The sequence below is a fragment of the Eubalaena glacialis genome, chromosome X (genome assembly GCF_028564815.1).
Source record: "Eubalaena glacialis isolate mEubGla1 chromosome X, mEubGla1.1.hap2.+ XY, whole genome shotgun sequence".
In the NCBI taxonomy this organism is placed as follows: domain Eukaryota; kingdom Metazoa; phylum Chordata; class Mammalia; order Artiodactyla; family Balaenidae; genus Eubalaena; species Eubalaena glacialis.
Window position 1 is genome coordinate 117,635,741 of NC_083736.1, and position 23,951 is coordinate 117,659,691.

Genomic DNA, 23,951 nt, shown 5'->3' on the forward strand with positions numbered 1-23,951 from the left:
GGATATATAAGCAAAGCTCTACTGTTATCCCTTATGGAGGTTTTTTTGTTTGTGTTTTGCATAGCCTGTGCATATACTTGTGGCAGGGAGTCTTTTGAAAAGAAAACTACTTGTCCTTACTGATCACCTGAGTCAGTAGAGCAGTTCTCTAAAATTTATCTCTTCCCCATTTTTTCATCTAATGTCTCAGAAAATGGGACAGGAGGTAGTCAGAGATAATTATGGGATGTGTGTAGATCTCACATCCTCTTGTTTTCTCAGATTCCAAGAGCTGGACTTGAGCACAGAAGCCTTTTTCTACTTTGAATCTGTGAAGGAACAAGAGTGGTCCTTGGCTGTGGAGAGGGGTTTGCATTCCAAAGCCAAGTATAAGAAAGTAAGCCGCATTTAATTATCTTTTTTAGTATACAGCTAAATAGAACTCACTGGAAGTTACTCTGTTATCTATAGCTTGTTCCAAAAGAGTGGTTTAATTGAATTCTTCCCCATGTGTAATACTGGAATAGGGCAGACTAATCCTTTTTATTCCTATTTCCTAGAAAAAAAATTCCCTAAGTTTCCCGATCTTATAGTTTCATTGCTTAGGTAGTTTTTAGGAGAAAAGAAGAATTTTATTGTTCTCATAGCAATAATTAACTCAAATGATGACACATAAGGTAAGTGATTTTTGCAATGAGAGTTTAAGATTGAAATTGTTCGCTGACATGGTCAGAACTGGATGCTTTACAGAAAAGCAGTTTGAAGCATGTGGGTGCATAGGGTAAGCTTTGGAACTGGAGCAAGAGCAGGAGTGTTGTGGAATTTAAATGAGCTCGAAACTTGGTTGTAAGTCAAGAATAGAGTTGACTTTAGCAAGGTGGCCCAATTTGTTGGTCTCTAGAAGGCACATGGTAGAGGCTACCAGAAGAGTTATTTTAATTATGGGGCTACCATACCAAGCCCTTTAAAAGGAGTCATTTGTCTAAGTAATTTTCATCTGCATCTTCTAACAGCTGATGTAGGTGATAAGACTCCTGAAGATGTTATTCCTCTCATATAGACTAATACACATTTCAGACATATTTCTAGTTCACAGACTTAAAAGTAAAAAGGATTGTTATTTTATACATTTTAATTTCTTAGGAAATTGTAAATCAGAAACTAGGAAGAAGAGGCAAAAGGAACAAGCTGGGATAGAGGCTTTGTCATTATTATTCGAATTTTTAATGCTGCCTACTCATGGTAGGCTAAAAAGTGATTAAAATAATGAATCTAGAGCTGAGTGTACTCGTTGTCTCCAAAGACTTTTAACTCCTACTGGTCAGAGCCAGATTAGAGCTTTCCCAGAGAAATTTTGTTTTCTCTTTATGAGGTCCACTGGGAAATTAGAGGATTTGGATTCAGATTAGGGCATGGTTATATCTTCTTGGTGGAAAATTAGTTGTGGGAATTCGATATGTGGCAAAGAGTGGTATTAACATGAACCTCTTCTAATTCCCTGCAACTCATAGGTTCAACTGGTCCGCCTTGTCGGGATGATGCTCCTGATATTTGCCAGAAAGGATCAGTGGCGATATATCCGTGATGTTGCTACAGAAACAGTTGGGACTGGAATCATGGGGAAGATGGTGAGTTACTTTGGAAATGAGCTCAATTATGATTTATGTCCATGTGAAGTTCAGGTGCTAGTTGCGTCTTTGTACTAACTGTGAATAATTACTCTTGCTAACAGGGAAACAAAGGTGGGGTAGCTGTGAGATTTGTATTTCACAACACTACCTTTTGCGTTGTCAATTCCCACTTGGCTGCCCACGTGGAGGACTTTGAGAGAAGGAATCAAGATTATAAGGACATCTGCGCACGAATGAGTTTTGTGGTCCCAAATCAGACCCTCCCGCAGCTGAACATCATGAAACATGAGTGAGTGGTTAAGTCTTCCTTAGCCTTTGAATAGTGGAGGTGAGAAGAGACTAAATGTGGTGAGAAGCTATAGAAATGTGAAGAGTGAAGAGATTATTGTTTAGGGATTGGGGTCACAAAGAAGGGGGCGGGTTTGAGGAATAGCAGATGCATTGAGTCAGAGGAATTAGATTTGCTATCAGAGGAAAGGTTAGTTCTGTTAGTGGGCATCTAGGGTAATGGTAGAGGGGGTCTGTCAATTGACATCAGTTTTTATTATTTTTTATTATAAAATAGAAATGTTCATTGTGAATGTAATAAAAGGTAAAAGTAAAAAATCCCTCATTTCTTACCTCTGCTCTCCCCAGCCAGTCCCTCCTTCCAAAGAAAAACACTGTGGACAATTCAGTGTGTATCCTTCCAGATCTGTGCTGTCCATTATGACAGCCAGTAGCCATAGGTGGCTGTTGGGCACTTGAAAGTAGCTAGTCCAAATTGAGATGTGCTGTGAGCATATACACTGAATTTAGGAGGGAAAAAATGTAAAATATCTCAACTTTTTAAGTATTGATTACATGTTGAAATGACAAAAGTTTGCATATATTGAGTTAAATGGAATTTGTTTTTTTTTAAAGAAGGCATTGGGGTTTTTTTTTTTTTTTTGGCTGAGTTGGGTCTTCGTTGCTGCGCACGGGCTTTCTCTAGTTGCGGCGAGCAGGGACTACTCTTCGTTGCGGCGCATGGGCTTCTCATTGTGGTGGCTTCTCTTGTTGCGGAGCACGGGCTCTAGGCGCACGAGCCTCAGTAGTTGTGGCACACGGGTTCAGTAGTTGTGGCTCACAGGCTCTAGAGCGCAGGCTCAGTAGTTGTGGCACACGGGCTTAGTTGCTCTGCAGCATGTGGGATCTTCCTGGACCAGGGCTTGAACCCGTGTCCCCTTCATTGGCAGGTGGATTCTAAACCACTGCGCCACCAGGGAAGCCCTGGAATTTGTTGTTAAAGTTATTTTCACTTGTTTCTTTTACTTTTTACATTCAGCTACTAGACAATTGAAAATTACATTTGTGATGTGCGTCTTATGTCTTCTGTTTGTTTTTTAAATTAATTATTTAATTTAGTTTTATTTTTGGCTGTGTTGGGTCTTCGTTGCTGCATGCAGGCTTTCTCTAGTTGCGGCGAGCAGGGGCTACTCTTCATTGTGGTGCACGGGCTTCTCATTGCGGTGGCTTCTCTTGTTGCAGAGCACGGGCTTTAGGCACACAGGCTTCAGTAGTTGTGGCACGTGGGCTCAGTAGTTGTGGCTTGCAGGCTCTAGAGCGCAGGCTCAGCAGTTGTGGTGCACAGGCTTAGTTGCTCCGCGGGATGTGGGATCTTCCCAGACAGGGATCAAACCCGAGTCCCCTCCATTGGCAGGCAGGTTCTTAACCACTGCGCCACCACGGAAGTCCCTATCTCTTCTGAATAGTGCTGTTATAGACTTTTCTCTATGCACGTTACAAACACACACATACTCATTATATAGGACTATATTATCCTATTTATTGTGAATCTCTTTCCAAGCCAGTAAATATAGATCTACATTATTCTTTTTACTGGCTGTGAATCGTTAAGAAAAGGGGCTGTGGAGATTTAAAGACACCAATGGATAATGTGAAAGGTTAGTGAAGAATGGGACTTAATAAGGATAGAAACAAAAATCAGTTGAGGAATGGATTGTTAGTAGAAAATGGTTAGTTGTAAGGAAATTAATACTAGTAATTGAAATTCTGAGAGGGTGATGAGATTTGGAATAGTGGTTTGAGATGTGAATTAGTAGGAAAACAAAAGATAATTTGGGGGTATTAGGATCAGTAGAGAGTGGGGTAATTGAGGAAAGAGTAGGGAAAGGTAGTGATGTTGGCCTCTTTCCATATTGTCTCAACAATTAAGATCATATAGAATTCTGTTTCACAGTGGTAAAACAAGGCCTTGACATCAGTCATCATAAAATTGCCCCGAAATTCCATAAATTTATTTACCCGGGACCTTAAAGATTGGCAAAGAGACCCATTTGGAACTTGAGATAGCTCACAAGAGAACCCATTTTGGTGTGGGAATTTCAGGGTCTCCCCTGGGCGGCTCTCAGCACACCTGGGGGTCTGTTGCTGTGATTGGGAGCCTGAGGCTCCCGTGGCCTGCCATTCTCCTTCCTGCCTGGGACTTGGACTGCGGTTCTGGGGCAGGGGTAGACAGACTGGCTACAGCAGAAAGCCCTGGACCTACGTTTGCTAGTGGGCCCTGCCGGAGAGAGCTGTCATTCAGACCATGCAGACCCTAGTGGAGAGCCTGCAGAACATCAGGGCTCAGAGAGGCAGAAAACGTTCAGACTCTCTTCCCCTAGAGACCTGGCAAGTAGCCAGGTGAAATTTTGAAGCTAGTCCAGCAAATAAACTACATGCTTCTCTCAGGGAGTTAACTCCTTGGTTTCTGAGTCCCACACATACACCGTATTTCCCTGTCTTTGTTCCTCATGTGTGCAGTGCCCGTCCTCCCACCTATTTTGTAATCCCTCGGCCCTCTCAGGTGTTGATAGTACTCGCCCCCAAAGGATAGTTATAGCTTAAACCCCTAGTCAGATAGTGATAAATGAATGCTTATGAATAATCTCCCCATTTTCCTTCTCTCCATTCTCCTCTGATTGATTTTTATGCTAATTACTGCTATTTCTGTTCATGTATTTCTTTATCCTCAGTGTTGTCATCTGGTTGGGAGATTTGAACTACAGACTTTGCATGCCTGATGCCAATGAAGTGAAGAGTCTTATTAATAAGAATGACCTTCAGAGACTCTTGAAATTGGACCAGGTAATAAAATTTTATTTTACAGGTACTTTCCTAGACAGCAGATGAAATTGTTAGGTTTATGAGTTAGACCCATGGGAGTTGTGTCTTACTCTAGAAGTAGATGGAAAGGTCTCATTGTCTGGGGAAGACATTGTGACTAGTGATGCAGTGAATACACACAAGGTTTGTAGTGCTTTTATTAAGTGCTTGCATGGGAGGAGAGGAGATAACGTTAGTGATAAAAAGTCAATATAACATTTATTCATTAAGTCTTTATCAAGAAGGGATTTCAGAGATTTGTATAAATGAGTTGGAGAATGGGTGGGGTTAATTGGAGAACACTTCCTGGAGGAAGTGGGCCTTCAGCTATGTTGATGTGGTTTGGCAGATGGAACAGGGAAAGCTGCTCTATGATTACTTGGCAGGCTCAGCAACAGCTTGGAGGTAAAAGAGGGAGGCCCTGTGAGGGGATTGGGAGGCACAAAAGAGAAGTTTGTCTGGGACAAATAGCACAGACTGTGGTCTAATGGGAACTGATTGAGAAATTGGGGCTTGCTAGTTTATAGATGTTAAAACCTGTGTGAGAAGCATTGATATGGTAACATTTATATAAAATGATATTGAGGAACCTAGTTTTCTGTAAATTTGCCTTGGAGCCTGGCACAGGACTTGAATTTTTACTTTAGCATATGGATACTGGCTGCTAAAAGCGAATGCTTCTTACTGAGGGAAGAAAATGTTTCAACTTGATTTGAATGTCTTTAAATCCTAACGTGAGACTTTTGACCTTCAGACATAGTCAAAATTCCGGTGTTTTGCAGCAGAATGGTTTTTGCAGTGAGCCTTTCTTGGCTGTGTCTACCTTCACATTGAGGTTGGCTGGCTAACTTTGCATTTCTTCCTCTGTCCTGCCTCCAAAGGGGGTACAGTTGGAATAAGTTCTGAATCTTATGTAATTCTGGTAAAATATTTGAGTGAGGGTAACTTTCAAAACGAGCTATTGGCTTGGCCGAAAAGTTCGTTCGGGTTTTCCGCAAGTTGTTACAGAAAAACCTGAATGAACTTTCTGGCGAACCCAATATAACTATTCACTGAATTTGGCTTTTGGAATTATCCAATCAAAATTTGTGTGCTTTTTTAAAAAATTAAAACTGTGCTCAAACTGTTATATATAGGATGGATAAACAACAAGGTCCTACTGTATAGCACAGAGAACTATATTCAATATCCTGTGATAAGCCATAATGGAAAAGAATAAGGAAAAGAATATATATATGTATAATTGAGTCACTTTGCTATACAGCAGAAATTAACACAACATTGTAAATCAACTATACTTCAATAAATTTAAAAAAAAACTGTGCTAACATCAGGGAACTTATGATTATTCAGGTTTCATTTTTCCATTTTACCCTGACCACCATTAGCAATAAAAAATTAGTGACATGCTCATATGAGCATCCTGTCTGTGGGTGAGCTTAGATGCTGTTGGAATGTCAAAATTTAATTCACAAGGCACAGAAATTTTATGTATGTGCTCCGACAGTTGCAAAAGATACGGAACTTAGATACTTAGAAATGGCTGATCAACCCGATTATCACTTCTGTTAAGATGGTGTTACCCTGCTTATATGATACGTTTTTCTACCTCTAGCTAAATATTCAGCGCACACAGAAAAAAGCTTTTGCTGACTTCATGGAAGGGGAAATCAAGTTTATCCCCACGTATAAGTATGATTCTAAAACAGACCGATGGGATTCCAGGTAAAATAACAAGAACCTCCTCATGGAATAGGTTAAGCCCTGATCTTATTTCTGTCTCTCTGAATTGATGAAGGGCTGGGAAATTTTTAGTTCTTGCCAGAAACAGATAGAGAAACCTAATGGCTCAGTGCTATTACAGAAGAGGTTTCAATTTGTGTGTGCTCACAGGTGAGCTCACCTTAGGAGAGTGTGAACTGCTCTGTCAGGCTGTCGAAGTTTTACGAGCTGCCTGCGATGCCTTATTTCTCTCACCTCAGCAGACTTGCTTATTAGATTTTTGCCCTTCTGATCTTACCCCTATTTCCTTACCTGTTGCCCTGTTCTGGCTCTTTTCCCAAACTCTTTTTCAACTCTTTAACTCAGGGTACCAGAGGTGAAAACAAAGAGCCATGAAAGGTTCTTCCAGCACGGTGGTTCTCGATCCTGAGTTCACATTAGACTCTCTTTTTTTTTTTTTTTTTTTTTACATTACATTAGACTCTCTTGCCGGACTTTTAAAAATACCAGTGCCTGGGCCCGACCTCCACGACTGCTGGAGAAAGCTGAGAATCACTGTCTAGGGGGCCCGTTGATTTCCCGATCACCCCTAGTAAAGTGCCCCTGTCAGTATGTGCCTGGTGACTGTTTGTCTTCTACCTACTATTTCTTCGTTTCCTATGGTTTCCTACCTGGCTGAGCCCAGAAGTTTGAAAGAGAAAAGAATGCCTGGGCATAGTCAGCTTCTTTAGACTCCGAGAGCGCCAGGGCGGGGTGGGGAGGAGCCTGTCTCCTCGTCCTCTGTCCTCCGAGGGAGCTGCTCGGCAAGTGGAAAGTGACTCTCACAGATCTTGTGCACATTGCCTTGTTTATTCCACTCACCTGACTTGAGAGTCAACTGAAGAGCTACTGATAAGAACTTCATTTGTGTCACTGTCTGGATCAGGTGTACAGGTGTTGCTTATTTTAATAGAATGATGAATAGGCTTTTTCCCTCCCCTTGGTATTCTTAGGGGCTGTTATTTGTTCAGACTTGCATGCTTAGGTGTTAGTTCATCTTTAGTAGAAGAAGCTCGACTTATCCATAAAAGTCCAGGTTTAAAGAAATCTCTACTATTACCCATCTCCAGTGATTAAGCCCAGTCTAGGAATATAGGATTGGATTTTTAGATTTTATTAGTTGTCTATCTGTTGTGAAGCATCCTTGCAGTTGATAGAGCAAACGAAGAGGAAGTGTTCTGAATATAATCCTGTCCTTCTGAGGGTATTTTAAGAAGGTGCTATTCTGTTTTCCCCTGGGGCAACATTATTGAAGATATAATCCTAATCTTAGGAGCACCGTTTATTCATTCATTAGATAACTATTCATTGAGCACCTACTTTACATCAGATACTGTGCTAGGGGCTGAGAATGCAGTGACAAACAAGCAGACACAGTCCCTTCACAGAGCTTGCAATATAGTAGGGAAGATAATAGTTGGAGTCGTTAGGGAAGGAGAAGCAGATAACAAGAGGGCCTAACTCAGGTCTGAACCAGTGTGGTAGGTATTCCGTTCTTGTGTGGTATGTTATTCTAATTCCTTACTTTTTTTGCAGTGGGAAATGTCGGGTTCCAGCCTGGTGTGACCGAATTCTCTGGAGAGGAATTAATGTTAATCAGCTTCATTACCGGAGTCACATGGAACTGAAAACCAGTGACCACAAGCCTGTTAGCGCTCTCTTCCACATTGGGGTAAACACTTGTTTGTTCATGCAGTCGTTTGTGTGTTAAGTATCTATTCTTAGAGCATCATTTAGACTCAGAACGGATCAGTAATTCAGTGAGCCATAAATGTTTTCATAACCAAATAATCATTTGCAGCATTGAGAAGTTAGTGCCCTTGACCCTCCTAAATGCTGTCCATATGGCCTTTTAGTGACACAGATGTTTCTCATGCTGCATAATGGCTGGGTAGCACCCTTCACCTCCTAAAGTCATTATACATAAAGAAGAGTTCAAAGCTAGGTTTTAAAGGATGAGTAGGTCCTCATCAGATAAGTAGTAAGGAGTGGAAGCACCGGGAGAGAGGTTCCAGGTAGAGGGCTGGGGACAGCAGGAACAAAGGCACAGACCGGTCAGAATACAACATAATCTGTATATAATGTTAAGAGGCATATTGTTAGTTCTACTAACTAAGATAGTGAAGTCTTCCCGTCCAGGAGCACAGGTTTTAAATTTCTCTTTAACTCTATTGCATCCTGGGCTGGATTAATGGCCAGTTGTTTAATTTTTTGTCTCTGTTGTGAGTAAAGTTTTTGTTTTCTAGCTGTGTGTTATTAGTATGCAAGTTATATCTTGGGATCTTGTTGACTTAATTTATTACAGCTAGTACATTTAGATTATTTCTTGTAGTTTTTCCAGACCTGCAGTCATGTAATCTGGCAGAATCTGTATCAGGCAGTGCTTGATAGAATGGACGTTATAGCTAGACTGCTTAAATTTGCCTCCCAGCTCAACCACTTTCTAACTGTAACAATGGAAAATTTATGTAACATCCCTCTGCCTCAGTTTCCTCCTCTATAAAATGGGAATAACAATGGTACCTACTTAAGAGGATTAATGAGGTAAGACATGCAAAGAGCACAGCAGGGTAGATTTCTTTCCTCTGTGTGTATGTTGATTTTTTTGGCTTCTGAGATAGGTTCTCACCAATATGTCTTATCCTGCTCCTGTCTTAGAGGGGAATGACTTTGGGGCATTTCCTTTATGTACAAAATTTGTTCTTCATCTTAGAATAGATTCTAAATTTTATTGAGGCAATCATGACTTGACTTTTATCCATTTTGAAATTTTAAAATAATAATGAATAACAATAGTATGTGTTCCTCAAAAAGTAGCTAGTACGTGCCAGAGACTGTACTAGGCAATTTACACCCATCTCATTTACTCCTCACAACAATGCTTTGAGTTAAATATTTCTCATTTAACAGATGAGCAAGTGGAGAACCAGTGAGTTTAAATAAACTTCTTTAAGAGCATGCAGTTAGAAGGAGAGCTGAGATTCAAATCTTAAGCCTGTTTAATTCCCAAACTTATAGGTGTTCTTTCTCCTACCCCCACAATGCCTGCAGAGTTCCAGAGAACTTACTGACTAGATATACCTTCAGATACTACTTTTAACCCACCTAATTTCTAGCTTGTGCTTGTGGACTGCCCTGTTTTCTTCATTTGAGTTCTCTTAATCCATTTTTAAAAGGATGTCTTTCCCCCAGACACTAACCTTTTTGGTTTCATCAGCTATGCTTAGCTTTTCTGTTTGTATTTCTTTTCAGAACCTCAGAATATTTGTAATACTCCATACATATTAATTCAGAGCTCCCAGCAGGATATTTACAATTTTTCCATGCTTTCTGTGTATTTTTGTGTATCTTTAATAAAGGTCTACCTTTCTAGTTTTTAATACTTTTTAAATCACACAGGAATTAAAATGTGTTTTCTCTTTAAAATAAAAATAAAAGTAAGCAAAATTCACAGATAAGGCTGAAGGTCTTCAGTGCCTCTTCTATCCCCTACTCCCACTTTTGCGCTAAACCCCACTCCCTAGCCAGGCCAACTACCCTTATGAATTTCTTTCTTTCTAGACCAGCACTGTCCAATAGATTTTCTGTGATGATGGAAATGTTCTAGATCTATCCTGTCCCATCCAGTAGCTATTACCTGCAGGCAGCTATTGATCACTTGAAGTGTGACTGAGAGAACTGAACTTTCAATTTTATTTAATTTGAAGTAATTTAAATTTAAATGTCCTTATGTGGCTACTGGCTATAATATTGGACAGCACAGTTCTAGACCTTTTCTGTTTACCCATACACAATATGGTGGTGTTTTGTGTGTTGGTGTGTATATATCATAAATGGTCTCATATGTGTTGGTCTGCAACTTTTTTTTTTTAATTCAGTGGTGTATCTTGGAGAGCTATCCATGTTATTACATAAAGATCTAGCTCATTGTACATATTTCTTAATTCCTAATTTTATTGGTAATTTCCTTTTCTAAAGTGGATGTATCAAGTGGTGACATTCTGTGGTAACATTTTCCCCTTCATTATCCTTACTGTGCATTAAGGGTTATGATCATGATAACCCACTGAGAAGAGCTTTGATTTTATTGGGTAGCCACCCCATACTTTGGACTCTTGGGCATGCTATGATTAGAGGCTTTAAGAACCACATTGTATTTCTTACCACCATTCACATCAGTGACTGTTAACAAAGGGACCAAGTGCTAAGGGGCCAATTAATTTCAGAAGACTTGCTGTGGGCTGGCTGAGATTAAGCTGAGATGGGGTTCCCACCCCTGCACTTGGTAATGGGATCTGTTGCATTGGTTCTTAGACTTTGGTGGACATCGGAATTGCCTAAAGAGCTTCAAAATGCATGGACCCCGCCCCCTGGAGATAGCGATCAGTGAGCTGGGGCATCTGTGTTTTTAAGACCTACCCCCCCCCCCAAAAAAAAAAGACATACCCAAGTTGGTCCTGTCACATATCCAGTGTTTGGAAAGGGTCTCACGCTAGAGGTCCAGATATCACCTCTGCTATTAACTGTGGCAGTGAGCAACTTAATTGATCTTTTTGTACCTTGATATTCTCAACTGTGAGAAGAATAATCCTTGCTTTGGTAACCTCACAGGTTGTTGTGAAAATAAGATGACATACGTAAAACACTTTTTGAAATAAAAAGTTGCAAAGGGACTTACCTGGTACTCCAGTGGTTAAGATGCCGCGCCTCCAATGCAGGGGCGTGGGTTCGATCCCTGCGGGGAACTAAGATCCCACATGCTGTGCGGCACGGCCAAAATAAATAAATAAATTTTTTAAAGTTGCAAAATGTTGAAAAAGAATTTAAAAAGTATAAAATTCCTCTTAATATAACACTGTAGTAGGCACCCTGGTGACGCTAGTGATTGCTTACTCCTAAGTTCTCTAATCGTTATGGTTCAGATACGTAAAAACCTCCACAGTCTTTGAGACTCAGCTTTGATGTTCTTATTTTCCACACTTTCTTTACAGCCGCTACTGCATACATCAGTCTTTTTTTTTTAAATTGAATTTGTGAAGTTTTCTATTCTAAAAAGAAACTGGGGCCTTAATAAGTGAAAATGCTATGTTAATTATGTTTGTTTTGGGCATCGATTTGTATAAAGTTTTAATAGTAAAAGAAAAAAGCACAGCTGTGTCAGGAAGCCGAAAGTGCTGTGTCAGATGGGAGTTTTTTCGATCTATTAGGCAAGATGATTTGTTTATCGTCATGCTTTTACTCTGATCTGGGACATTTTGTATCGGCCGTTTTCTAAAATGGCCATAGGGTCTATTTACTAACATACTTTTATCATCATATAATCTGAGCATTGATATTATATTATATTGGTATTATGATTCTTGGCATTGTGCATAACAGCTAATAGAGTTAAATGCTTTAGTCATTTTTTCTGCTGTTTCAGCACTTTATGATCATTGTTAGAAATAGTGATAGGTATGTTTTGACACTGTCAGTTTGTATAGTGCAGGAAAAAAGTTTTAGCACAATCGTCACATTTTCTCCACCACCAAATTACTTAACAATGGAGCAAGAAAATAGTCTTCCCAAATATTTGTTATTCCCAAGCTTCGTAGCACAGAGGTTTAACTTTTCCAAGAAGTTAACCAATTAACCTTACCTTTACCTTACAGTGTGTGATCCCATAATTTATGTTTGTTTTAGTGGCCTTTTTAAAGATGGTTAGACTCTTAGAGATATATAAGTTGAGAGCACATAAGACTAAAATAAGGATCTGTCTGTTTTTCTCAGGTAAAAGCTGTGGATGGAGCGAGATTTCAGAAAGTGTTTGAGGATGTTGTTTGCACCACAGTTTATTTGAAATGGTTGCTATAATGACCGGTTTTAAACTGTTAGGTAATCTGAAAGGAAGATGAGCTACGCGCATGTAAGACTGAAAAGAGGGTTCGTTTTCTCTCAGGTGAAGGTTGTGGATGAACGGAGGTACCGGAAAGTGTTTGAAGATATTGTACGCATCATGGACAGAATGGAAAATGACTTCCTTCCTTCCTTAGAACTCAGCCGGAGGGAGGTGAGCAAACACACACGCCTGCCCATCTGCTGCCCATCGTGGTCGCACAGGGGAAACCATGTTACTAGGAGAAGGCAACACAGCAAAGTCATGAAGACTGTGTGAGCTGAAGGCAGACTGCCTCCACTCCAGTCCCAGCACTGCCATCTAGTAGACGTGTGGCCATGGGCGAGCGTCTTACCCTCTCAGAGCCACAGTTTCCTTTTTTGGATAAAGGGGAGGTTGTGAGGATTACCCGAGTTAATACATGCAAAGCCCTTAAAACAGCGCCGGGCACAAAGTAAGCCCTCAGATGTTAGCTGCTCTTATTTAATATTTCAGAGTTGCTGGCCAATTCATATCTCAGGAACCAGGACTTGGTCATGGGATGCATGCCCTGACCCAAGGTGGGGTTATACTCTTAGGATCCCAGGAACAATCAGAGTAGCCTAGAGAAGTAGCAAGAGCTGCCTGGCTCCTTCTCTGCTGTTGTGAGAGGGGACAGTGGGTAGCTGGCTTGCTTGGCGAGTGCACCCGGCAGTTAATAATGGTTAATAATGACCTCATTCTTTATTCATATTCTCTATGGAATAATCCAACTGACTTTCTTCCCCTACTAGTGATGCATGTTTGTGTCTGTCTGTTATTCCCCAGTTTGTGTTTGAGAATGTGAAGTTTCGGCAACTACAAAAGGAGAAGTTCCAGATCAGCAACAATGGACAGGTTCCCTGCCATTTTTCTTTCATCCCTAAGCTTAATGACAGCCAGTACTGCAAGCCATGGCTTCGGGCTGAACCTTGTGAGGGCTACTTGGAGCCAAGTGAGTTTTCCCTTTACCATTGTCTCTGCTCGCGATGTACCATCCCCTCCCTTTGATTAACTTCTTGTTTTCTAACCATACGTCTCTCACCTTCACTGTCATTGTCTTGGGGCTCCTCCCTCTTCCGTTTGTCCCATCTCTCCTTCATCACTTAATGATTTTTTTAGAGGACACTTCTTCTGTTGGTTCTCATCCCCTTTTTGCTTTTCCACTGGAAGTTTCTGTTATCATGTACCATCTCTTACATTTCAGATGAGACCGTGGACATTTCCCTTGATGTGTATGTCAGCAAAGACTCTGTGACCATCCTGAACTCAGGGGAAGATAAGATTGAAGATATTCTTGTCCTTCACCTGGATCGAGGCAAAGATTACTTCTTGACCATCAGTGGAAATTACTTCCCAAGTTGTTTTGGTACATCCTTAGAGGCTTTGTGCCGAATGAAAAGACCAATCCGAGAAGTTCCTGTTACCAAACTCATAGACTTGGTAAGAGGCATCCTAAGACATGCATCTCCTTTAGATAGAATTTTCACAGCGCTTAACTGATGTCCTCCTTCTCTCTGTGCTTCCTGTTTTGTCAGGGCTGGCAGGGGAAGTGGGGGGTGGATGGCAAGTGATAAATAAGAATAAGAATGTCACTTTAACACGCCTTTCATTGGATTAAGCCTAAAAGGAAAGAGGAGAAGGTAATATGTAATTGGCTCTTGTCAGGAATATGAGATAATACGAAGTTCACTGAATTAGATTAAAGCCTCCCTTCTCAAAGATTTATATCTTTGAGATATAAAGATATGCTTACTTGTTATGCTCTTCATACTTGCAAGTCATTTTTGTATAAATTAGCATGTATGTGAGGTCCAGTAACGGGGCGGGGGGGGGAGTGGTATTATCCTCATTAAATATATGAGAAAACTGAGGCACAGAGACAATAACTTGCCCAAAGTGGAATAAATTAGTGACAAATCTGTCGCCCAGATTTTCTGACTCCCAGTCCAGAGCCCCTCACTATATCATCATATCTAATCCAAGTCAGACTCAGCTGCTTGTTGGAGCCCAGGCCATAAGTGAACCTCAGAGTACCTGCCTCAGAACCCCCAGGGGTCCTTACACAAGTGCAGGCCCCTCCCCCCACTCACCTCTGGCAACGGAATCAGAATCTCAGGGTGCGAGGCCTGGGGAACTGCATTTTATCAGCATCCTGGATGATTATAATATGCACTGAAGTTTGATACAAGTTTAATGTGATTCACTCAAGAAAAGAAAGGAGGAGGATTTCTCTTTCCCGACACCAAGCTATAATATCAATGTCCTTATGGAGGAAATGCTTATTATCTTCAGGAACGTAAATTAATTTAGTAACAAGTTCATTCTGTTAAGAACCTTTCTTCTAAGTGAAAATATTGTTGGATTTGTGTGCAGACCTCTTTGGGCTATGAAACTATACTCTTGGTCTTTTACCAAAGAAAATTAGATGGCGTGACAGCCGTATGTTATCATTACCATTAGTATTCACATTGATCCTTTTGGCCTAGCCGGAGCAGTGATTGTATCATCTAGCGGGGAGGGCTAGACCGGGGCAGGCTGCTGGCTTGTCGGAGTGTGATCTGTGCTGTTGCCATGGAATTGTTTTAGCGATGACTCAGATGGCAGATTAAAACCCTTGAGTTCAGTCCCAGCATTCTTTCTTGGAATTATGCTTGTTTCCCTAGAGCCCTCATGACTGAGTGTATTAGCCCTGGTTGAGCGACAACCATTTTTTTTTTCAGAAATTCATATCCTGACATTCTGTTATTTTTCATGATACTTATTTTTTCTTCTACCACCATATTCCTATCTTTTGAATGTATTATTTCACCTTTTAGAATATGTTCTAAATGAAGTTGTCTCCCTTTCTTTTTCCTACCCCTTGCCTCCATCCCAGACACCATTTCCCAGCTTTCTTTTTCCCAACTTTTGTTATGAAAATGGCAAATGTGCAGAAGAATTGAAAGAACAGTACAGTGAACAACACCCACATGCCTTATACACATATACTGACATATACTTTTTTTTGCTCTACCATTTGAAATTAAGTGGTGATGTGTCACTTCACCAGTGAACACTTTGGCCTGCCTCTCTTAAGAAAAAGAACAACTTCTATATCAGCACAATGCCATTATGACACCTAAGAAAACTAGCTACTCGGTATTCAGATTTCTCCAGTTGTCCCAATAATTTCTTTCATAGCTTTTGTAAAGCCAAGATCCGATCTGGGTTCATGCAGTACATTTGGTGAGGTCTCTGCAGTCTCTTTTAGAGTAGAACAGTCCTTTCCATTTTTCTTTAATGACTTTGCCTTTTAAGAGTCCAGGACAGTTGTCCAGTCAGGGGTCTGCCATTTCCTAAATTTGTCTGATTGTTTCCTCTTGGTAATTTTTAAACCTGTCTTTTTGTACTCCCTCCTCCCACCTTATTTCCTATAAACTGGAACTATTTGGTCAGAGTTGGCAGACGCATTATACTACCCTTTACTGCAATTGTCCCATATTAATTAAAGTGACAAGAAGGAGACTCAACCAGCATTAAAAATGTTTATTCTATTTAAAATATTATCAAGTAATTCAACCACGTTTGACCATGAATAGGAAGTAGTCAAAATCTTTAGTGGAGTTAATGGCTCTGTAGGAAGCCTTTTTTCTTCTTCTTGTGCACACATGATTCAAAGTTTTAAAAAATAGAACCCGGATCATTTTTCATTACAAAATTGCTGAGTTCTTCTTAAATTGTATGTGTGTGGTCACCATTTATTCTGTTAAAGCTTTTATTTTGTAGGATTTAGGGTTCTGATTCTTTTCACAGCCTGTTGCATTTAATAAATTCCTGGATCTCATTGATGAGGAAATTATCCATATTAGTGTGGGGCAGTAAACAAGAAATCTAAGATTATCTGTACCCCATTTGTAGTACCTTCCCACTCTGTTTTGGCTTGATTTTGACCTTCTGAAATGCTTTCTTAGGTTTGTTTATTCATGCTTGTTCCAAGACCCAAGATGATATTTCAAATCCCATGAGACAAGGCTATTAATAATGATACCTGTTGTCCTTTTTCGTATTATTTACTCTAAAATTTGAGTGAAACCAGAAATGAGTTCAGTGCCTGTGTTGACTCTCCCTGTACTGTTTTCACAAAGATTCTTGTGCCACATGCTCTTCCCCCCAAATGCAGAATAAAGTAACTGGCGAAAGTCCTTTTCATTCTTCCTGATAGTGACTTTGCCGCTACTAGAACTGTTGGGATTAGCACAGGTGGCAAACAGAGGAGAATCTGTTTGTAATTATCGTTATTCTTTTCCAGAATTAAGATAGATTTTTCTGGTTTATTAATTAGCATATTAAGTAGCATATAATCGTCAATATTTATTCATTATACATTGGATGCAAAATATTATGGAGTTTATGTGGGTTCTTATAATTTAAGAAAGTTTACTTGTATGCACAATATGGCTAAATTCTAAATCGAGGTTAGTAGGGAGTTTGGTTACAGATAATCTAAACATTAACTACCTTTATTGGCTCATGTCCAGTGTGTTTAGTGAGTCAATATTATGGAAAGTCACTTAGAATGAGAGTTGTGGAGCTTGTAATTTGTATCAACAATAGATTCCTTTCCTGTGCTGTTTACTCAAGCCCTTATATGCTATAAAAGCTTATTGATTGACCAGCTAATCTCTGTGAAAATCAGTCTCAGATTCAGCCTGTTTTGGTGTGTGAAGCTGGTTAAGTAGGGTGGGAGCAGTGGATAGAGAGGTTTTTTTAAATATGTTATTACTCTGTTTTATGTTATTTTTTAAACTTATTTTATTATATTTTATTTTTGACTGCATTGGGTCTTCGTTGCTGCATGCGGGCTCTCTCTAGTTGTGGTGAGCAGGGGCTACTCTTCGTTGCGGTGCACGGGCTTCTCACTGCAGTGGCTTCTCTTGTGGAGCACGGGCTCTAGGCGTGTGGGCTTCAGTAGTTGCGGTGCGTGGACTCAGTAGTTGCGGTGCACGGGCTGTAGGGTGTGCAGGCTTCAGTAGTTGTGGCACGCAGGCTCAGTAGTTGTGGCTCGTGAGCTTTAGAGCACAAGCTCTGTAGTTGTGGCACATGGGCTTAGTTGCTTCGCGGCATATGGGATCTTCCCGGACCAGGGATCGAACCCGTGTCCCCTGCGTTGGCAGGTGGATTCTTAACCACTGCGCCACCAGGGAAGTCCCTTTTTTTCTTTTTAAATTAACACTTTTGCTCTTTTTTTTAGTATTTATTTATTTATTATTTATTTATTTATTTTGGCTGCCCCGGGTCTTAGTTGTGGCATGTGGGATCTTCACTTGCAGCATGTGGGCTTCTTAGTTGTGGCATGCAGGCGGGATCTAATTCCCTGTCCAGGGATCGAACCCAGACCCCCTGCGTTGGGAGTGTAGAGTCTTACCCACTGGACCACCAGGGAAGTCCCAGGGGATAGAGAATCTTGAAGTCAGCAGATGAGTTTATACTGGAGCCAGAGGGCATCTAGATCCACCGTAAGTCTTTAATGAGTTGTATGTGGCTGTAAATGGACACATTTGGAGGAACATTCTGGTTTGCATGTAGACTGGACTAGTAGAGAGGAGGCCAGGCTTGAACCCACCAGTTAAAGGTTTGGCTTGTAAATACAGAGGTGAAAAAAGTTGAGGGATGGGGGAACCAGCTGTATTTGCGTGGGGACATGTCTATTAGGAGAACAATATCAAAAATTTGAAATAACACGAATAACAACTTGGTGATTAATTGTCCCCAGTGATCTCTCCAAGTAGGTGTTTACTTTGTCTTACTGATCTAACAACCCATTTCTTATCCTGTTAAGTGTATGGTTTGTGTTTCTTTTTATATTTCACATGAACGAATCCTTTCTAGAACTTCAGTATCCATTCAGTTTTCTGCTTTTTATTTTTAAATTTGAATCTGCCTCTAAATGACTCTTTTTACATGATTTTAACTGCATTTACTACTGGGAAAATTCCTCTAAGGGTGAATGCTGGGATGAAGAATGATTTGCAGTGCATTTGTAGTATGCCAGTGTTGCCCCACTGGGGACTCCTGAATGCTTTTCCCTTTTTTAATGTGATCAACACGTAGCCTTTTGCAGAGAGTGGGCAAGTCAGTTGAACTAAGTGATTAACAGCAACCTTAGGACTACCCTAAGAGAATGCTCTTTATTAGTGGGAGCTAAGTGGTGTTTCTATTTTCAGAGTTGAACCTAGACTTGAAATAAATATAATTTACGCCTACTTTATGCCTGAAGCCAGAGAAGTAAACTCTCAGTGTAAATCTGCTGCCCCTCCACCAGTATCAAAGTCCTTTTGATTTCAGAGTTTTCTCTTGTATCCATTCATTTCTTTAAATAATTTTTTATTATATTATTTTTAATTGTTATTTTGTTTTTGTCTGCATTGGGTCTTCGTTGCTGCGCGTGGGCTTTCTCTAGTTGCGGCGAGCAGGGGGCTGCTCTTCATTGCAGTGCGCGAGCTTCTCATGGTGGTGGCTTCTCTTGCTGCGGAGCATAGGCCCTAAGCACGCAGGCTCCAGTAGTTGTGGCACACAGGCTCAGTAGTTGTGGCTCACAGGCTCTAGAGTGCAGGCTCAGTAGTTGTGGCGCACAACTTAGTTGAGGGCTTAGCTGCTCTGCGGCATGTGGGATCTTCCCGGACCAGGGCTCGAACCCGTGTCTCCTGCATTGGCAGGCAGATTCTTAACCACTGCGCCACCAAGGAAGCCCCATTCATTTTTAAAAAAATATTATGTTCCCATTATTAGTTGAGGTGCTTGCTCTCTCCTGCTTGACCTACCTCGATAGCCTTTTAACGATTCCCTTCGCGTCTATTTCCCTAGCCTTCTATTTTCCCTTTTCAGGGCTGTCGGACTGATCTTTCTGTAATACAGCTTTGGGGCCTATCACTTCCTTGCTTAAAGTTAGACATGTGGCTCCCCCATGCCTGCTGAATACAATCCAAATTGCTTTACCTGTCATTCAAGGTCCAGCAAAGTCTGACTTCAACACACCTTTTTAGATTTATTTCCTACTATTTTTCTCATTATTCCCTCCTGCTCCCCACGAACCAGATGACTAACTCTTCCCTAATCTCACCTTCTGATCTACCTTCTCTGCACCTTTGTTTATTTCTGTCCCCTCCCACTTGTAATGTCCCCACCCCATTTCTGCGCTTTAAAATCCTGTGAATCTTTCAAGGGCTAGTTAGGTTGCATCACCATTGTGAAAAAGTCCCCTGACAGCCCCAGTTGAAAGCCATCTCTCTTTACTTTGAACCCCTGTTTTTTTGTTTGTTTGTTTGTTTTAACCATTTATTGAGAACTCATATTGGTGAATTACAGTAGTGCCAGGCCATAAATTCTGGGAATCCTTACCCCAATTCAACTGTAAACCTGAGTCGGGGACCATGTCTTTCCCCTCTCTGTAGCCTCACTTTTCATACCCCCCCGACCCCTCAAAGACATTTAGCTCAATGCCTTGCACTGGTAGATAGTCAATGCCCGAAGAAAACCTTTTAGAGGGCTTGGTTTGACAGGTTAGTATATAAAAACTCTGCCTGGTTTTACTCATCATATCATGTGGCACATATTCATAGGAGGGAAAATAGAGAAGTCTGTCAGACAAGCAGATTCTCTATTTGTTAATAAGTAGTTCTAAATTTTAAAAAAGGTTGTGCTCGAAAATTTAGTTAAATTAGGTGTTTGGCACTCAGAATTAACTTCCACATTAAAAAGTGTTATAATTACAATACTATGAATATTGTATACTTTTTAAAGCACTGTTACTCTGATTATTTTTATTTCATTCTATATATGGTATTTAAAAGTCTAGGTAAACCTACAAAAGCATGTTTAATTCATAATGTACCTAATAATACTAAAAACCCTACCCAGCATATATAACAGTCATTTGGGACAAATGCATTCAGCCTTACTACTTGGAGTACCAGGGAACACATATTTCCCCACCTCCAACCTCCTGCACATCTGTGACGGTAAGATCAGGATTTTTCCTTTTACTCTCAGACCGAGACGTGGGATTTATATCCAAGTTCTTGGCGGCCCATGGCGGGGTTGGGAGTTGCTGGGGAGGTGCAGGGAGCTTTGAGAGACCAGGCCTGCTGCTGGCATACTGCGCCACCACTGCCCCACACCCCCTGTGCTTTAGACTGCTTCCCTGTCCCTGTGAGGTAAATGTTATTATCCCTGTTTTAGAGATGAAGAAACTGAGGCTCTATGAAGTTTACTAACTTGCCTGCAGTCTGTACAAAATAATAAGAGGTAGCATGAAGATTTGTACCCAGGACCGTCTGACACCCATGCCTGTACTCTTTCCACTAACCCTGCTGCCTTATAACTGTCTTTAGCCTGCTGGGAGTAGAATACATTCTCCAAGCTTTCCCCTGCCTCTCTGTCTAAGAAGCAGTCAGTTTATCCGTTTTGAGTTATCTAAGGGAGCATAGTGGTAATGACTGTGGAGTCAGTCAGACCTGAGTTCTAATCCTGATTCTGCCACTTAATACATAATAGTGTGACTGTGGGCAAATGATTTAATCTCCCAGAGCCTCAGTTTCCTCATCTGTAAAACGGGAACACTATCTACTTTGTGCATATGTGCAGACTAAATGACATTGTATAAGAGCCCATTGCAGTTACTGCTCCATGGCAGATGCCCCCTAAGTGGTGGCAGTAGTTACTGTCGCTGTTGTCGTTGTTACATTGTAATAATAGCACAAAAGACAGAGGCGATTAAAAAGGTACCTTCTTCCCTCTCCCCTGCTTCTCTTTTTTCTCTTATACTCTATAGGAAAACACAGTAGGGGATAATGATGGATCTTATGGTCCACAAAGGTCTGAAATGAAATGAATTTGCATTTCAGAGGGACTTCCATATTTGAGGACTCTAGAGGCCCTTGAGGAGGGGAGAGGGTACCGGGCGATGGAAAGGAGTGTGAGATACTGCTTGGGAGGCTAGCTAGGGTGAGAGGCATGGCAGTGGAGAGGAGAGAAGCTTACCATCTCCTGAATGGCCGCTGTCGGGCTCACAACCAAATTCTTCCACTGAAGTGGTGTCAGGGTGAGCGAGGTGCCACACAGCGCAGTGGTAGGGCCTGCCTCCAGGCAGCACGGGAAAAGGAAATATCAGTGGGTGTTTGGCTGGCTCAGCTGGCAGCTGCCAAAGGACACAAAAGTCTAGGACTGGACATGTATGTTTCTTGAGCGATAGTCTCAATATACTGCACAAAATTTGAATATGCATGATAGAGAGCTTTGCATATGAGAATGTGTTCCATTTTCAACAATCATGATTTATTTGAAGAATTTAAAGCTGTTTAAAGTGTATGTATCTAGTGAGGTAGTGCGTTCTAATAATACTGATCTGTTTCTAATTCTGTAAATTAATTCTAATCATTTTCTATCTGTCAATGACTTTCTTTTCCTGCTTTGCTCTCAGGAAGAAGACAGCTTCCTAGAAAAGGTAATGCAATCCATTGGCGGTTCTGTGTTTCCCTGTGCTTGATTACCATTTAGCCATGGTCCCTGGAATTTATCCCGAGGCTTTCCCATATCAGACACCTCTGACTCCATGAGAATCCCCCAAAGTCCTGCCAGCTGTCTTTAAGTGTGTCTGAAGTACAGGAAAGATATTTATTTTACTGCACCAGTCAAGTCATTGAGACCCAGTACATAAAAGCAATAGGACTCAAGGTTCCAGATTTGTATTTTTGAAATAAGAAGTAACTAAAGAGCTGTCTTGATGTATGTGAAAGCTTGTGAGATGGAGGAGGGTACCGTTTGCCATTTTCCATTTCCGATGATAGTAAAAGCAGAAGTGAATTTCTGTTGCATTAAGAGTAATTTGGGGGAAGTGATAATAGTGATTAATTACTGAAAGAATACACAGGTACGATCAAGAAATAGATCATAGACTAGAATCCTAGAGCTGAATGAGATCATAAGGGATCATCTGGTAGAGCTCCCTGCCTTCAGACAGGGTAAGGTGTCTTCTCCATTCTAATAGACAACCAAGGCCCAAGAAGGTTCAAAACCTCGCTGAAGTTATACCGCTCCTGACATCAGGGGCATGGGGCAGAGGGGACTAGAAGCCGGGTCTTCTGAATACCCAGTGAAGGAACCGAGCGAACGCTCCTTCTGCGGCGCTTTGCCACCTCTCCATCTTCAAGCTGGAGGGTGCCTGGCTCCACACAGGGCCATCCGGTAGAGAAACATGGGCTTGAAAGACATTCTTAAAGCACTTTCACACGGTATCTAACGTGACCTCCCCATTTGGTGGAGTTTAATGCAGTTTGTTGGTGGAGATGGTGTACCGTTTTTGTGCTTCAGTTAATAGCGCTAACGTTACAGAGTGTGAGCTTATCAGGCACTAAATGTGTCCCATTGAAAGAAGAAGACAAAGCATGCCTGGTTTCCCTTTGAAAATTAGAGTTCAGGATAATTTGTGGACTTTTTAAAAAGTATTGTTTCTTGTGCATAATCTTTCTCTAGACTTCAGAGATACAAGTATGACATTTCATATTATCACACATGAATTTGAAAATGGATAGTGGATGGTGTATATAACCTACTGGCATATTATTAACCTTTTGAAACCACCGAGGATTGAGACGGCTCTGCTTCCCAGCCCTTCCCTGTTAATAGCAGGCCATGTGTCTTTTCATCTTGAACCGTGCCTTGTGTTGCCTTAATGCCTTAGTACAGGAAAAGTGCTAATTGGATGTCAGATTTTTTTAAAAGTACATGAATCAGTGCTGAATAATTTATATATGGTAAGTTTGAAGGTGTCTGCTAAGGAATCTGTACCTGTGTTGCACTTGGTCCAGAAAGTGAGCAGAGTGCATTATGGACAGTGTTTTGGCTCAGATATCATCTGGATGCCTGGATTTACTACTTGCAACTGGAAAGAAGTTAGTGGGTGAGCCACTGATAGAAGGTCTGGCAACTATAGGAAACGTGAATATCAAGTGATAGATTCCCAGGGAGAGAAAGAAAGGAAGCAAAACGAATGTGAAGAAGATAGATTTTAAATGATAACCAACTGTCATGCTGCCTTCTCTTCCTTATTCCCTTAGAAAGGCGCACACTGTCTTTAAAAGGTCACCAGTGCGTACTGAAGAACAGAACGTCAAGAAGAACCCTCTGCTCTGTTCTAGCGTACACACTATCTGGAAGTAATGAAATGCTTCTCTTCTTTCCCTTAAAGTGACACGGCTAAATAAGGGTTGTGGATCAAATTTACAGCATTTCCTAAATTTGAACATATATCATATATGACCTTAAGCCGGAGGTGTAGGAGGGGGAAGATGCCAAAAATTGGTCACCATTTTCTCCACTAGATTTTTTATGAAGGCTGCCTTCAGATGCCTTTTAAACTATTTCAGATATCTTTTTGGTATAATTTATATTTGACTATATAAACATAAGATAATTGAATTTATTCCCCATTTTCGAGTTCAGATTTAGTTACTGATCTAATTTATGTCACTTCTGGGTTTTCCTCTGAGATTCTTTCAGGAGAATCTAACATAGAGTAG

General features: G+C 40.9%; 1 protein-coding gene across 4 annotated transcripts in view; it reads left to right on the forward strand.

Moving 5' to 3' along the window:
• The window catches only part of OCRL (OCRL inositol polyphosphate-5-phosphatase), a 56,426-nt gene that overhangs the window by 26,336 nt on the left and 6,139 nt on the right, over nt 1–23,951 (forward strand). For 3 of the 4 annotated variants that reach the window (XM_061177911.1, XM_061177913.1, XM_061177914.1), the window contains 10 exons: nt 262–376; nt 1,491–1,607; nt 1,712–1,899; nt 4,610–4,721; nt 6,355–6,464; nt 8,037–8,172; nt 12,439–12,549; nt 13,183–13,348; nt 13,601–13,836; nt 21,854–21,877. In XM_061177911.1, coding sequence (XP_061033894.1) covers nt 262–376; nt 1,491–1,607; nt 1,712–1,899; nt 4,610–4,721; nt 6,355–6,464; nt 8,037–8,172; nt 12,439–12,549; nt 13,183–13,348; nt 13,601–13,836; nt 21,854–21,877 — 1,315 coding nt within the window. The remainder of the gene's footprint in view (nt 1–261; nt 377–1,490; nt 1,608–1,711; nt 1,900–4,609; nt 4,722–6,354; nt 6,465–8,036; nt 8,173–12,438; nt 12,550–13,182; nt 13,349–13,600; nt 13,837–21,853; nt 21,878–23,951) is intronic. The other variant, XM_061177912.1, reaches the window with a different exon arrangement.